This window comes from Polypterus senegalus, chromosome 4 (assembly GCF_016835505.1).
Source record: "Polypterus senegalus isolate Bchr_013 chromosome 4, ASM1683550v1, whole genome shotgun sequence".
NCBI classification, from domain to species: Eukaryota; Metazoa; Chordata; class Cladistia; order Polypteriformes; family Polypteridae; genus Polypterus; species Polypterus senegalus.
This window is the reverse complement of record NC_053157.1, coordinates 9,554,530-9,568,388: the sequence shown is the minus strand read 5'-3', so window position 1 is coordinate 9,568,388 and position 13,859 is coordinate 9,554,530. Positions and strand designations below refer to the sequence as shown.

At 43.3% G+C, this 13,859-nt stretch overlaps 1 protein-coding gene across 2 annotated transcripts in view; it reads right to left on the bottom strand.

Moving 5' to 3' along the window:
• Positions 1–13,859, bottom strand: part of arhgap10 (Rho GTPase activating protein 10) — a 203,980-nt gene that overhangs the window by 96,856 nt on the left and 93,265 nt on the right. For both annotated transcript variants that reach the window (XM_039750226.1, XM_039750227.1), the window contains exons 2-4: positions 8,607–8,702; positions 8,372–8,433; positions 537–608 (exon numbers count right to left, since the gene is read on the bottom strand). In XM_039750226.1, coding sequence (XP_039606160.1) covers positions 537–608; positions 8,372–8,433; positions 8,607–8,702 — 230 coding nt within the window. The remainder of the gene's footprint in view (positions 1–536; positions 609–8,371; positions 8,434–8,606; positions 8,703–13,859) is intronic.

Here is a 13,859-nt window from a genome sequence, read left to right as displayed (position 1 = left end):
GTGACGTTAACGTGTCTCTCGCGGGACGGCAAAATGTCTTCCGAGGAGATCACGTCTCGTCTTTATAATAGAGAGATATATTCACACACACACACACACACAAACATATGCACATAATGCCTCAGGTCATTCCTATGAGGACCAAAATATAAAATCACAAAGAATGTCCCTCCAGGTGCCTCACGGCTTGTGGCCCCTCACTGTCTTGACGAATATCAAAATACTTTAAGACAGCAGCCAGCGGCCCCACCCTGTGAGGTCTGATCCAAGGAACTAAATATAGACATTCGCATTCTCAAGGCTCCACCCCAATTTGAAATGTCTGCCCCCAAACATTTTTGATTGGCCCTTGGTCACCATCCCCTGTGAAGCGCCTTGAGCATGGGAAATAAATAAAATGTATTATTATTAAACTGCCATTTTGTTTCTGTGACACAGCCATGAAAAAAACACATTTTATTTAAATCAATATAGAAAAGTAAGGGGATATTTTAGTAAATGACTATTGGGGGCAGTAAAGAGCTGTTGTGGGTTACCTTGGCTGCTCCCAGCTGCTCCTTTCGAAATTTCTCCAGAGGCTTTAGAAGTGTTTCATTGATGTTGATCATCTAGGAGAAACAACACAAATTCATTTTGAGTTCTATCCCGACCTTACACACACAAACAGAGAAACAAACAATCAAGGTTTTACGCTATAGCGCCTTTCACAGGGCACCACAAGAACTTTTTGTTTTGCTTAGTGGCCAGAGTCCATCCTGGCAGTCCATTGGTAATGACAGCCCTCTCTGACAGATCATGAGGGTCACTCACATGGGTCCAATTTAGTGTCACCTTCAGGGATGTGACAAAAAAAAGACAAAGCACCTGGAGAAAACTCCACACAGACACTAGGAGAACATGCGGACACCACACAGACAACCGCCAGGCAGAGGATTTGATCCCAAGACACTGCTAAGCTCTGTGTCACTGTGCCACCACCTACTTGCCCATAGTTTTATGGCAGGGGTCCCCAACTCTGGTCCTGGAGGGCCGTAGTGGCTGCAGGTTTTCATTCTAACCCTTTTCTCAATTAGTGACCTGTTTTTGCTGCTGATTAACTTCTTTTGAATTAACTTTAATTGAATTGTTTGTTAAGATTTGTTCCTCTGAATTGCTTCATTTCTTTCCTTAAAAAGAAATGAAATGTGAAGTGAGTGAGCCGAGAGAAGACCAACTAAGTCAGGGCCTCAAACCAATTTCACTGCAAACAGTTGCTTAATCAGGCTCTGATTCCTGTAATTAATTAAACCCGTTCTTTAATCCCATGGCTTGTTGCTGCTCTCATTGTGCAATAGCAGACATTTCTGCAACGGTTGACTTTCTCTTTTCTAAGAGCACTGGTAGAATGTTGTGTGGACCTGAGCAGATCAACATTCCTGAGACCTTCACCTTTCTTTATTTTCAGATATTGTATGATGGACTCAGTTTGCTGCTCATGTTTGGCTCATTTTGTATCTCATTGAGCGAGTCATTTAAAATGAATTCAAAAGAAGTTAATTAGCAGCAAAAAAAAAAAAAAGAGAAGGGTTAGAATGAAAACCAGCAGCCACTGTGGCCCTCCAGGACCAGAGTTGGGGGACCCTGCATTATGGCCAGTGTCACACATGCACATCTGAGGCTCATTGGAGGTAAGCACTACCACTCTGGGACACAAGAGGGCGCTATTGCCGACTATATTCTCTCCTGAGAAACCGCCTACTACGAAGGGAATTTGACTCCGCCCCTTCCGTCTAATTGGCTCGTCTAATTCCGGAGAGAGCTGACCAGAGAGTGGAGCAGTTCACACTGCTTTTGGTTTACTGCGCCATTGAGTGCCAGTTTATTTTTTTTTTAGACAATGTAAACATTAAAAAAAAAGAATTGCTGACCCGGTTGGTGCCCCAACATTTCCTCTTTGACCAGCGTGTGTTCCCAGGGTCGACGTCAACAGTTCTAAAGAAGAAAACAGTCGGCAGAACATGCCAACTGTCTCAACTCTGCCAGCACCATTCCAAATAAGTGGAGAGATATGATCACTTGGCAGCCTTCCGTAAACTTCATTTTCGAAAATACCCACAGTGACCCAGCCCTGGTGGAAAGCTCTCTGTGTGTCACTTAGACAGGAAACCAGCGACGAAATTCAGGGCAGGGTCATGAAGGGACTGGAGTCTATCATGGCAGCAATGGGCCCAAGGGAGAAGGATGTGCCAGAATGGGACAAACCAGCTAAGCTGCACTCACACATGGCCATTAAAGGTACAACAGAGGAGGATCACAGCTTAGTAGCTTCACACAGGGTTGTGGTCCTAAGTCCGTATCTCAAGGGGAATCCTAATTCAAAGCACCAACACCTTACTGACAACAAGGGTAGGGTTGGCAGAGTTTCAGCATTTCTTTAACCTTCGATGGAAACACACAGCTATTAGATGTCGGGACTCGGGAACCCTAAAAGCACTTAAGTTTCAAAAATACACCATATTGCCAAAAGTATTGGGGCGCCTGCCTTTACACACACACATGAACTTCAATGACATCCCCTTCTTAACACATAGGCTTTAATATGGAGTTGGCTCACCCTTTGCAGCTCTAACAGCTTCAGCTCTTCTGGGAAGGCTGTCCTCAAGGTGAAGGAGTGAGTATGTTTATGGGGATTTGTGAGGTCAGGCACTGATGTTGGACGAGAAGGCCTGGCTCGCTTGCAGTCTCCGCTCAAATTCATCCCAAAGGTGTTCTGTCAGATTGAGGTCAGGGCTCTCTCTGTGCAGCTACACCAGACTCGCTCCTCCATTTCTTTACAGGCCTTGCTTTGTGCACTGGTGCCTGTGCCCAGTCATGTTGCCATCCCCAAACTGTTCCCACAAAGTTGGGAGCGTGAAATTGTCCAGAATGGCTTTGTATGCTGAAGCATTAAGAGTTCATTTCACTGAAACTAAAGGGGCCAAGCTTAACCCCACACCATAAACCCCCCCCCGCACCAAACTTTACACTTGGCAGACTGCAGTCAAGCAAGTCCCGTTCTCGTGGCCAGACTGGTCCATCGGATCTCGAGATTCGTCACTCCAGAGGACATGTCTGCACTGCTCCAGTGGTGGACGGTGGGCTTTACACCACTGCATTACACTTGGTGATGTCAGGCTTGGCTGCAGCTGCTCGGCCATGGAGACCCATTCATCCCATGAAGCTCTCCCTCTCTCTCTACGCTGCACTGTTCTTGAGCTTTTGGAGGTCTGTAGCTACTGACTCTGCAGAAAGTTGGTGACTCCTGCACACCTCAGCATGCGCTGTCCCCGCTCTGTGATTTTTATGTGGCCCACCACTTCGTGGCCGAGTTGCTGTTGTTCCCAATTGCTTCCACTCTGTTAAAATACCACTAACAGTCAACCGTGGAGTATTTAGTATTGAGGAAATGTCATGAGGGTGGCACGGTGGCGCAGTGGGTAGCACTGCTGCCTCGCAGTTAGGGGACTCAGGTTTGCTTCCTGCCTGGAGTTTGCATGTTCTCCTCGTGTCTGCGATGGTTTCCTCCGGGCATTCCGGTTTCCTATCACAGTCCAAAGACATGCAGGTGAGGTGCATTGGCGATCCTAAATTGTCCCTAGTGTGTGGGTGTGCACCCTGCGGTAGGCTGGCACCCTGCCCGGGGTTTGTTTCCTGCCTTGCACCCTGTGTTGGCTGGGATTGGCTCCAGCAGACCCCCGTGACCCTGTAGTTAGGATATAGCGGGTTGGATAATGGATGGATGGATGGAAATGTCACAAATGGACTTATTGCACAGGTGGCATCCTATCACGGTACCATGCTGGAATTCCCTGAGCTCCTGAGAGCGACCCATTCTGTCACAAATGTTTGTAGAGGCCAGCAGTCTGCACGCCGAGGGGCTTGATGTTATACACCTGTGGCCATGGAAGTGATTGGAACTCTTGAATTCAAGGATTTGGAGGGGGGTCCCAATACTTTTGGCAATATAGCGTAATTTCAAAGAATTGCCCTCAAGGGTGGGAAATACCATCAATACCCCAACTAGATGCAAGAAAGGGTCCAAGAAAATCTTTACAAAACAAAAAGGTTTAATATGACCAAAGGCTCTGAAGCTCCAAAGAGCTCAAAGTAATCGCCGGAAAAGACAACACAGTCACAGCAATAAAGTTCCAAATCAGAAATAAAGGCGCAGTCAAAAAACAGAGCACAGGTTTGAAAATCCACAAACACAGTCTAACCCAGAGATGTAGTCGAGAAACAAAGCAACAGCACAAGACCCAGAAAACACAAAAGACACACTCCACTCCACTCCTCTGGCACATTCACAATGAACTGCAGGGAGTTATGAGAGGCCCACCCATAAATAGGCTGGAAGGGCCGTTCCTGACAGGTGGCCCCGCCCCTTAGGAAACCACCCACAAAAGACAAAGGACATAACCTTAGGTCATTGCCACTTACTACTTAACACAAAGAAAAACACACATCTCTATTGATATATATATAAAATCCAACGTCTATCTGTCTGTATGTCTGTCCGCTTTCACGAGAGAGCTACTTCAAGGATTTAGACCTGTTTTTTTTCTAGAATTTACCTGAACTTTCCGGATGATTTTGTGGCTTCTCTCATTGCACTATGTATCATAGTTCGCTTGCGGCACCGATTTATTCACTCAAATCCAAGAGAGAGGCTGCAGGCTGAGGAAAGGGAGATGGGCGGAGCCTCAGAAGTAGGGAGCTGGCTGGGACCTCAAGAGTAGAGAGCTGGGTGGGGCCTCAAGTGTAGGGAGCTGGGTGGGACCTCAGGAATAGGGAGCTGGGCGGGGCCTCAAGAGTAGGGAGCTGGGTGGGACCTCAGGAAAAGGGAGCTGGGCGGAGCTTTAAGAGTAGGGAGCTGGGCGGGACCTCAGGAGTAGGGAGCTGGGCGGGGCCTTAGGAGTAGGGAACTGGGTGGGACCACAGGAGTAAGGAGCTGGGCGGGGCATCCTCACTCACATGCCAGCCTCAGATCAAGTTGCTCTACCTCTCGCCACATGTTGGAGTGCACGTCACCTCCGCTTAGCCAGCGATAACCTGTTTGTTCAGCAGACATTATCATCAGATAGCAGACAGGCTTGGGCAGATGAAAGTAAATGTAAAGAATTACATGTCAAAAATAAAAATGCGAGGTCTGAATACACAATGGGAGGTCTGAAAATTGAAAACTCACCTTATGAGAAGGATTTAGGAGTCGTAGTGGACTTGACACCATTTTCTAGAATTGTCTTGAACATTCTGGTTGATTTTGCGACTTCTCTCATCACGCTAAGAATCATAGTTCGCTTGCGGTGGCGATTTATTTGCACGAATCTCAGAGACAGAGGCTGTGGGCCGAGGGGAGGGCGGAAGTGTGACGTCAGGAGTGGGTTGCCGGGTAGGGGCCTCCTCACTGTCCTGTTTCAGTACTACGTGGGCGTAGCTGCAAGGGACAGCTAGTAATAAATAAAAGAAACTGACACACATAAAGGGCATGAAATTGGGCAATACAAACAAAAAAGGTGGGGCAATGTTGGCTGAAATATGACATTGGGACCCCCGGCAGCCATTAAAAGAACATTTGAACAGAAAGGAGCATCTAACATGGGAAAGGCACTCTATACATAAAATGTATTATTTTATTATAACATGGTTGCTGACCAGGTCATCAGTACATGACTACAGACTTCAGGGGTCCACATCGGGGGGCACATACCTGATGGCAAACTGTCCACATAACCCCCTAGTGGAGAGAAGAGGAAGAGGACCTCAAATGGCCTTTTGACATAAGTACTACATAACATAAATAGAAGAGACACGTATGGTCACACCACACCACACCACTCGGTTACATATTCAGTCCATGGGTCTCTAGTTCTTTGTGTGAAGAAAAACTTCCTAATGTTTGTGTGAAATTTCCCCTTCACAAGTTTCCAGCTGCGTCCCCGTGTTCTTGATGAACTCAATTTAATGTCACCATCTCAATCCACTGCACTAATTCACTTCATAATTTTAAACACTTCACTCAGGTCTCCTCTTCCTCTCTGTGAAGGCTCAGCTCTTTAATTCTTTCCTATTAACTCATGCCCTGCAGCTCTGAATCAGCCGAGTTGCTCTTCTCTGGACCTTCTCTTTTGCTGCTATGTCCTTTTTGGAGACCCAAACTGCCCACAGGACTCCAGATGAGGCCTCACCAGTGTGTTATAAAGCTTGAGCCGACCCTCCTATGACTTGTACTCCACACGTCAAGGCGCTATATAAACTGATATTGTGTTAGCCTTCTTCATGGCTTCTGCACACTTGTCTGGCAGTTGATAGCTTAGAGTCCACTGCGACTCCTAACTCCTTCTCATAAGATTGACTCTCGATTTTTAGTCCTCCCATTGTGTAGTCATACCTCAGATTTTATCTTCCTATGTCTAATAATTTACATTTAATTACATTCCATTTTCTTCAGCTTAGACTGTAAAGGCTCAGATTTTATCTTCCTATGTCTAATAATTTACATTTAAGGGACTTTTACATTTTACTTCCTATGTGTAATACTTAATATTTATTTACATTTTTCTTCAGCTTAGACTGTAAAGGCTCAGCTCTTTAATTCTTTCCTATTAACTAATCCCCTGCAGCTCTGAATCAGCCGAGTTGCTCTTCTCTGGACTTTTTCTGGTGCTGTTATGTCTTTATGGAGACCAAAACTGCCCACCGTACTCCAGATAAGGCCTCACCAGTGTGTTATAAAGCTGGAGCAGAACCTCCTGTGACTTGTACTCCACACATCAAGGCGCTATATAACCTGACATTCTGTTAGCCTTCATAATGGTAGTCTGATTGTGGCAGTTGATCGTGTTGACTCCACAATGACTTCTCATTAAGGGGACTTTTTGATTTTCAGACCCCCGTTGTGTATTCAAACCTCACATTTTTACTTCCTATGTGTAATACTTAATATTTACTTACATTACATTTTCTTCTGTTTACACTGTAAAGGCTCAGCTCTTTTAATCTTCCCTCATAACTCATCCCCTGTAGCTCTGAATCAGCCAAGTTGCTCTTCTCTGGACTTTCTCTTGTGCTGCTATGTCCTTTATGGAGACCCAAACTGCACCCAGTACTCCAGATGAAGGGCTCCAGATGTGGCCTCACCAGTGTGTTATAAAGCTTGAGCAGAACCTCCTGTGACTTGTACTCCACACATCAAGGCGCTATATAACCTGAGATTCTGCTAGTCTTCTTAATGGCTTCTGAACACTGCCTGGCAGTTGACAGCTGAGAGTCCACTACGACTCCTAACTCCTTCTCATAAGGTGGACTCTCCATTTTTAATCCTCCCATTGTGTATTCATACCTCACATTTTATCTTCCCATGTCTAATAATTTACATTTAATTACATTCCATTTTCTTCAACTTAGACTGTAAAGGCTCAGCTCTTTTAATCTTTCTTCATAACTCATCCCCTGTAGTCCTGGACTCAGCCGAGTTGCTCTTCTTTGGTCTTTCTCTAGTACTGTTATGTCCTTTTTGAAGCCTGGAGACCCAAACTGCCCACAGGACTCCAGATGTGGCCTCACCAGTGTGTTATAAAGCTTGAGCAGAACCTCCTGTGACTTGTACTCCTCACGTCAAGGCGCTATATAACCTGACACTCTGTTAGCCTTCTTAATGGCTTCTGAACACTGCCTGGCAGTTGATAAATTTGAGTCCACTGTGACTCCTAACTCCTTCTCAGAAGGCGGACTCTCGATTTTCCGACCTCCCATTGTGGATTCAAACCTCACATTTTTACTTCCTATGTGTAATTCTTTATATTTATTGTCATTACATTTTCTTTTTACTTAAACTGTAAAGGCTCAGCTCTTTTAATCTTCCCTCATATCTCATCCCCTGTAGCCCTGGAGTCAGCCGAGTTGCTCTTCTCTGGACCTTCTCTTTTGCTGTTATGTCCTTTTTGGAGACCCAAACTGCCCACAGGACTCCAGATGAGGCCTCACCAGTGTGTTATAAAGCTTGAGCAGACCCTCCTGTGACTTGTACTCCACACGTCAAGGCGCTATATAACCTGACATTCTGTTAGCCTTCTTAATGGCTTCTATTCATGGTCTGGATGTTGACTCTCAGGTTCTTCTCATAAGATGAACTTTCACTTGCGTTGTGAACTGGGAAGACTCATACAAGCCTCCAGTGTCGGACCCCGTGCCACAAAGATGTGTTTCAGTCCCCAACAACCAGCCAACATTTGAATGATCAAGTTCAGTAGCTAAATGGTAGCACACACAATCTGAGTGTTCATTACACTCTACAGTATGGCCTTACATTCACCAGTTCCCTCATTCAGTCACTGAAGTCTTTTCTTACACTTACCATAATTTCTCTTTGGTCCTCAAGGTTTTTGAGGAAGACAGAAAATTCATGAAGAGATTCGTCTGAAAGAAAAAGATTCAAGTATAAGACATCAATTTCATTTTATATTTCGATTCAAAAGTGAACAAAACTGGCAAACACAAAGCCAAATGCTGGTTAGCTGGCCGTTTTCTGCTTACTAACACAAGCAACGCACAGCAAAATGGCGGCGCTCATTAAACACTTAAGGGCTCACCGATGCACTTCTCGTCGTCAGTCTTGGCATCTCCAATGTACTCAAATTTAAAGTCGGACAGAGTCTGGGCAAACTTGCGTTGAGCTGCGATGATATCTGCAAGAAACAGAAATTAAGTCATGTAAGAATGGACCATAAAGAGATAGGAAAGGCACCATATAAGAAACAGACAGACAGATATGAAAGGCACTATATGACAGAGAGAAAGATGAGACAGACTCACTTATTTCAACACAAGGTGACAGGGTTGCTGGAGCCTAAGATGGCAGTACGGGATAAAAGGCAGAAACCGACCCTGGTGAGGGTGCCTGTTAAATTTGTACTGATTTGTTTTCACCCATTTCTTTACTTTTAAACATCCTCAGATAGCCGGATATGAATGGCACGGTATGACTGACAGAGAGACAGACAGATAGGCATGAAAGGCACTATATAACAGACCACCTACGTGTGGTCTTCAGGACAAAAAACAACCCAAGACTCCTTAACATACAGTTTTACTATACTGGTGAACTTGGAGAGGCATCAGCTGACTCTTAAGAATGACCCGGTGCAGAGGACGAGGACCCAGCTTGTGCTTGCTGCCCCACTGGATCTCATAAGAAGACACTGGCAATGCCATATCTTAGCCATACGAGTCCAATTAAACTTTGTGTAGAGAAAATCCCTCCAGACAGACAACGTTTTTAGTGAAAACTTCATTGAGGAGGTGTTTCACTTGCACGTTGTTGAGCCGGGGAGTTTTTCATTCGTTTTAACATTGCATTTTTTCATCTGTGCCATCAGCTGCACACACATCTTTCGTATTGAGATACGTGCAAGCGGCAAAAAAAATGGAAAAGTGCATACAAGCGCCATCTAGAGGCTGTGGTGGAGCATTAGCAGAGCAGACTGCTCCATACACATACACACACACACAGGTCTTTCATTTATATATATATCAGATAGAGAGATAGATATGAAAGGCACTATATAATAGATAGATAGATAGATAGATAGATAGATAGATAGATAGATAGATAGATAGATAGATAGATAGATGTGAAAGGCACTATGTAATAAATATGAAAGGCACTATATGATAGATAGATAGATAGATATGGAAGGCACTATATAATAAATAAGAAAGGCACTATACGATCGATAGATAGATAGATAGATAGATAGATAGATAGATAGATAGATAGATAGATAGATAGATAGATATGAAAGGCACTATATGATAGATATGGAAGGCAATATATAATAAATAAGAAAGGCACTATATGATGGATAGATAGATATGGAAGGCACTATATAATAAATAAGAAAGGCACTATATGATAGATATGAAAGGCACTATAAGAGAGATAGATAGATAGCTAGATAGATATGAAAGGCACTATATAATAAATATGAAAGGTACTTTATGATAGACAGATAGATATTAAAGGCACTATATAATAGATACGGAAGGCACTATATAATAAATAGGAAAGGTACTATATAATACATAGAAAGATGTAAAAGTCACTATATGATAAATAGATACTTTATTAATCCCCAAGGGGAAATTCACATAATCCAGCAGCAGCATACTGATACAAAAGATAGATAGAAATAAAAGGCACTATATAATTGATAGATAGGTATGGAAGGCACTATATAATAAATATGAAAGGCAATCCATAAAAGATATATATATATATATATATATATACAGTATGAAAGGCACTATATAATAGATAGATAGATAGATAGATATGAAAGGCACTATATGATTTATTTTGAGAGCAGACATGATGGCGCTGTACATGGTGAAGGTCTTGGCAGTAAGGTAACTGGCTGAACCCTCAGTGTTTCTTCTGGCCTGCACTATGCACTATGTAACAGAAATTACATCATTACCTGCACCAGGTGATAGACTTTACTCGCTCAGACGCTGGCACTTTATGCCATTTCCAGACCATACCACCCTGAGAACGCAGAGGTGAGGTGCTATAATGCCACACGTGATCTTGAGCTCTCAATTGGGGATACTCTTGAATGCGAGGGGGTGAAATCTCAATGCATCAGGAGGGAGGCTACTCTACCGGCCAATGAAGTTCTGCAGTATCGTTCATGATTGCATATGTATGAGCTTGATTAGCATGTGCCATATATGGATGTTTCAGGGAGGCGTTCGAAGCGGATTCACGTATGCACATTTACAAGGGGATTGTGCCATATAACAGGAAAATTGCAGAGAAATGTCCACACATCAGGTTTTTATAAATCTTTTTTTTTTTTTTGACATACACATGTTCCTGTTTTTTGTCGTGTGTTTGTTTTCACGCTTGAATCCATGTAAAGCTTTAAAAAAATGAGGCCCCTGGGCCTACCCACAGATGCTGCAGAGCTCTTGGGGGTCCCGATTAAAAGATATAAATGTATTATATCCAGATACTGAAAAAGTCAAGAAGAGCTTTCAGCATATTTCAGGAAAGATGGATCCTTGGTTTACTGCACTGACGTAAGTGGCCTGCTGCAGAAAATTGGCAGAAGAATGGAAACTATTTATAGACACATCTGAAAGAAGGACTTTTAAACTGTTTTAAATATGCATCAATACCTCCTGTTCATTTTGTACATTTGAGAGAAATCTATGAGAACCCCGAAAATCTTCTCAGAAAAATATCTACAAGGAGCATCCTTAGTTCATATGTGGAGACCTGAAAGTTAGTTGTGTGATAAAGTAAGTGCACCCCATAGAAATTGTTGACTTTGTCAACACATTTAAACAGGCAAACAGATGATCTTCATGCAAACTTCTCTTTGTCATTCCAACAGATGGTGCATCACACAGATTAGTACTTCTTTTATGAATCCCATCCCTAACAGTGTATAATAGAGACATATGCATTACAGTTGTCACTCCAACAGATGGTGCACCACACACATTAGCACTGCTTTTATGAATCCCATACCAAATGGTGTATAACAGAGACATGTGTATTGAATTTGTCATTCCAACAGATGGCACATCACACATATAAGCACTGCTTTTCTGAATCCCATACCAAATGGTGCATAACAGAGACATATGCATTGAATTTGTCACTCCAACAGATGGCACATCACAAACATTTGTTGTAATGCATTTTATTAGTACATTCATTGCAAAATACATTCCAATAGTTGGAATTAGAACATTAGAGCTTCAAAGTAATTGACTTGAAGAAGGATACAAGGAAAATGTACCTTTTTAATCATGTCTTCAACAAAAATATCAATTGATGTAATGGTGTACTGGGGAGAAAAAGTAAGCCCACAAATGGCCTCAAAAGCTAGCATTGCCTCCTTTGGCAGAAATAAGTTTTTGTCGATGGTGTTGCATGATTGCCCACCAGTCTCTGACATTTTTGACCACTGCTCTGTGTAAAATGTTGGTGGGTTTTAATGCATGTCCTGCATATTTCGATCTCCAAAACTGCATTTTTAATGGGATTCAAATCAATCAGGGCTTTGATTAGGCCAGTCCATGGCCCTCCATTCCTTCTTCTTCTTCTTCTTGAGCCATTCCTTGGTGGACTTGCTAGTGCGCTTCAGATCATTATCGTGCTGAACGGTCCATTTCCGGTTGAATCAAATGGGCAGAATTTACTGGGCTGCTCAGTTTTGGACAAATTAGCAGTTTCTTCCGTCTTAAAAATGTTGGGAATTAAGGCGTTTTCTAAATAAACAGGATTCTGAGAAATTAATTCCTGCATTTATCTCTAGTAGGATTGACTACTGCAATGCGGTGTTCACTGGCTGTTCAAACTGTTCTCTATTCAGCCTCCAGTTAATCCAAAATGCTGCTGCAAGAATTAATACAAGAACAAGAAAATACGAACACATAACTCCAGTTCTTAAATCCTTACACTGACTCCCGGTTAAGTTTAGGGCTGATTTCAAAATCCTCCTTTTAACATATAAAGCATTAAATGGCTGAGGTCTGACTTACTTGTCTGAACTTATCATGACTTACAAACCTGAGGGCACATTAAGATCTCAGGATGCTGGTCTGTTTATGATTCCAAGGATTAATAAAATAACAGGTGGAGGTCGAGCTTTTAGTTACAGGACCCCCATAAACTGTGGAGTGGTCTTCCTGCTTCTATAAGAGATGCCCCCTCGATCTCAGCTTTTAAATCTCGGCTAAAGACTCACGACTTCAGTTTAGCACACCCTGACTAGAGCTGCTGATTAACTGTACAGACTGCATCTCTGTTGTCAGTCATTAGCACTAAAACATAAGTAACATGAGAGTTAGAATTTGTTACTAACCCTCACCTATTCTGGGTCTCTTCTCGGTACTCAAATGTGGCACTCGGTGCCCACTGCCCACCTACGAAGTTGTTTTGCCTGCCAAAGTCAGTAAAGTCATCTCTGATGGAGGATTGTAGAGGGTCCTTTCATCGGATTGGCTGGCCCAGCGCTGACTCAGCTATGGAAAGGCCAGTAGGGGGAGGCAGCTTGATGGATGAGGTCTCCAGGACTCTAAACAAATCCAAATCGTATTATGGGATATCACCTACTGTTGGATTCTGCTCTGTACTTGTAATATTTCTATATTGTATTGAGGATGACTTGTGTCCTGTTCTGTGTCCTGTGTTGTATTGACCCCCTTTTTTTTTGACACCACCACCTACCTCTCTTTGAACTGCAATTCCTGAGGTTTCTTCCATTTTTCCCCCTACGAGGGTTTTCCTTGTCTTCTTAAGAGAGTCAAGGCTGGGGGGCTGTCAAAAGGCAGGGCCTGTTAAAGCCCATTGCGGCACTTCTTGTGTGATTTTGGGCTACAAAAATATAAACTGTATTGTATTGTATTGTAAATTAGCAGTCATTGGCAATCTACACCACTCAGAGATGATTTTCCGTAAGGTGGAGTGATGGGTTGCTCTAAATAAGGTGGAGATCTTTTCAAATTCCATGTTCAACTGCTAGGCATCCTGAACCTTCCTCTTGAGATCTTGGCGTAGTGTGACACCACACACTGACATAGATACCCAAGAGCAGGGGTCCCCAACTCCGGTCCTGAAAACCACTGCGGCTGCAGGTTTTCGTTCTAAGCCTTTTCTTAATGAGGGTCCTGTTTGTGCTGCTAATGAACTTCTCTTGAACTGATTAGCTTTTGAAGACTCAGACCCCCCTTCATTGTTTCTTTGTCCTTAATTAGCAGCCAAACAATAAAAAGATGGGCAGCACGGTGGCGCAGTGAGTAGACCCGGGTTCGCTTCTCGGGTCCTCCCT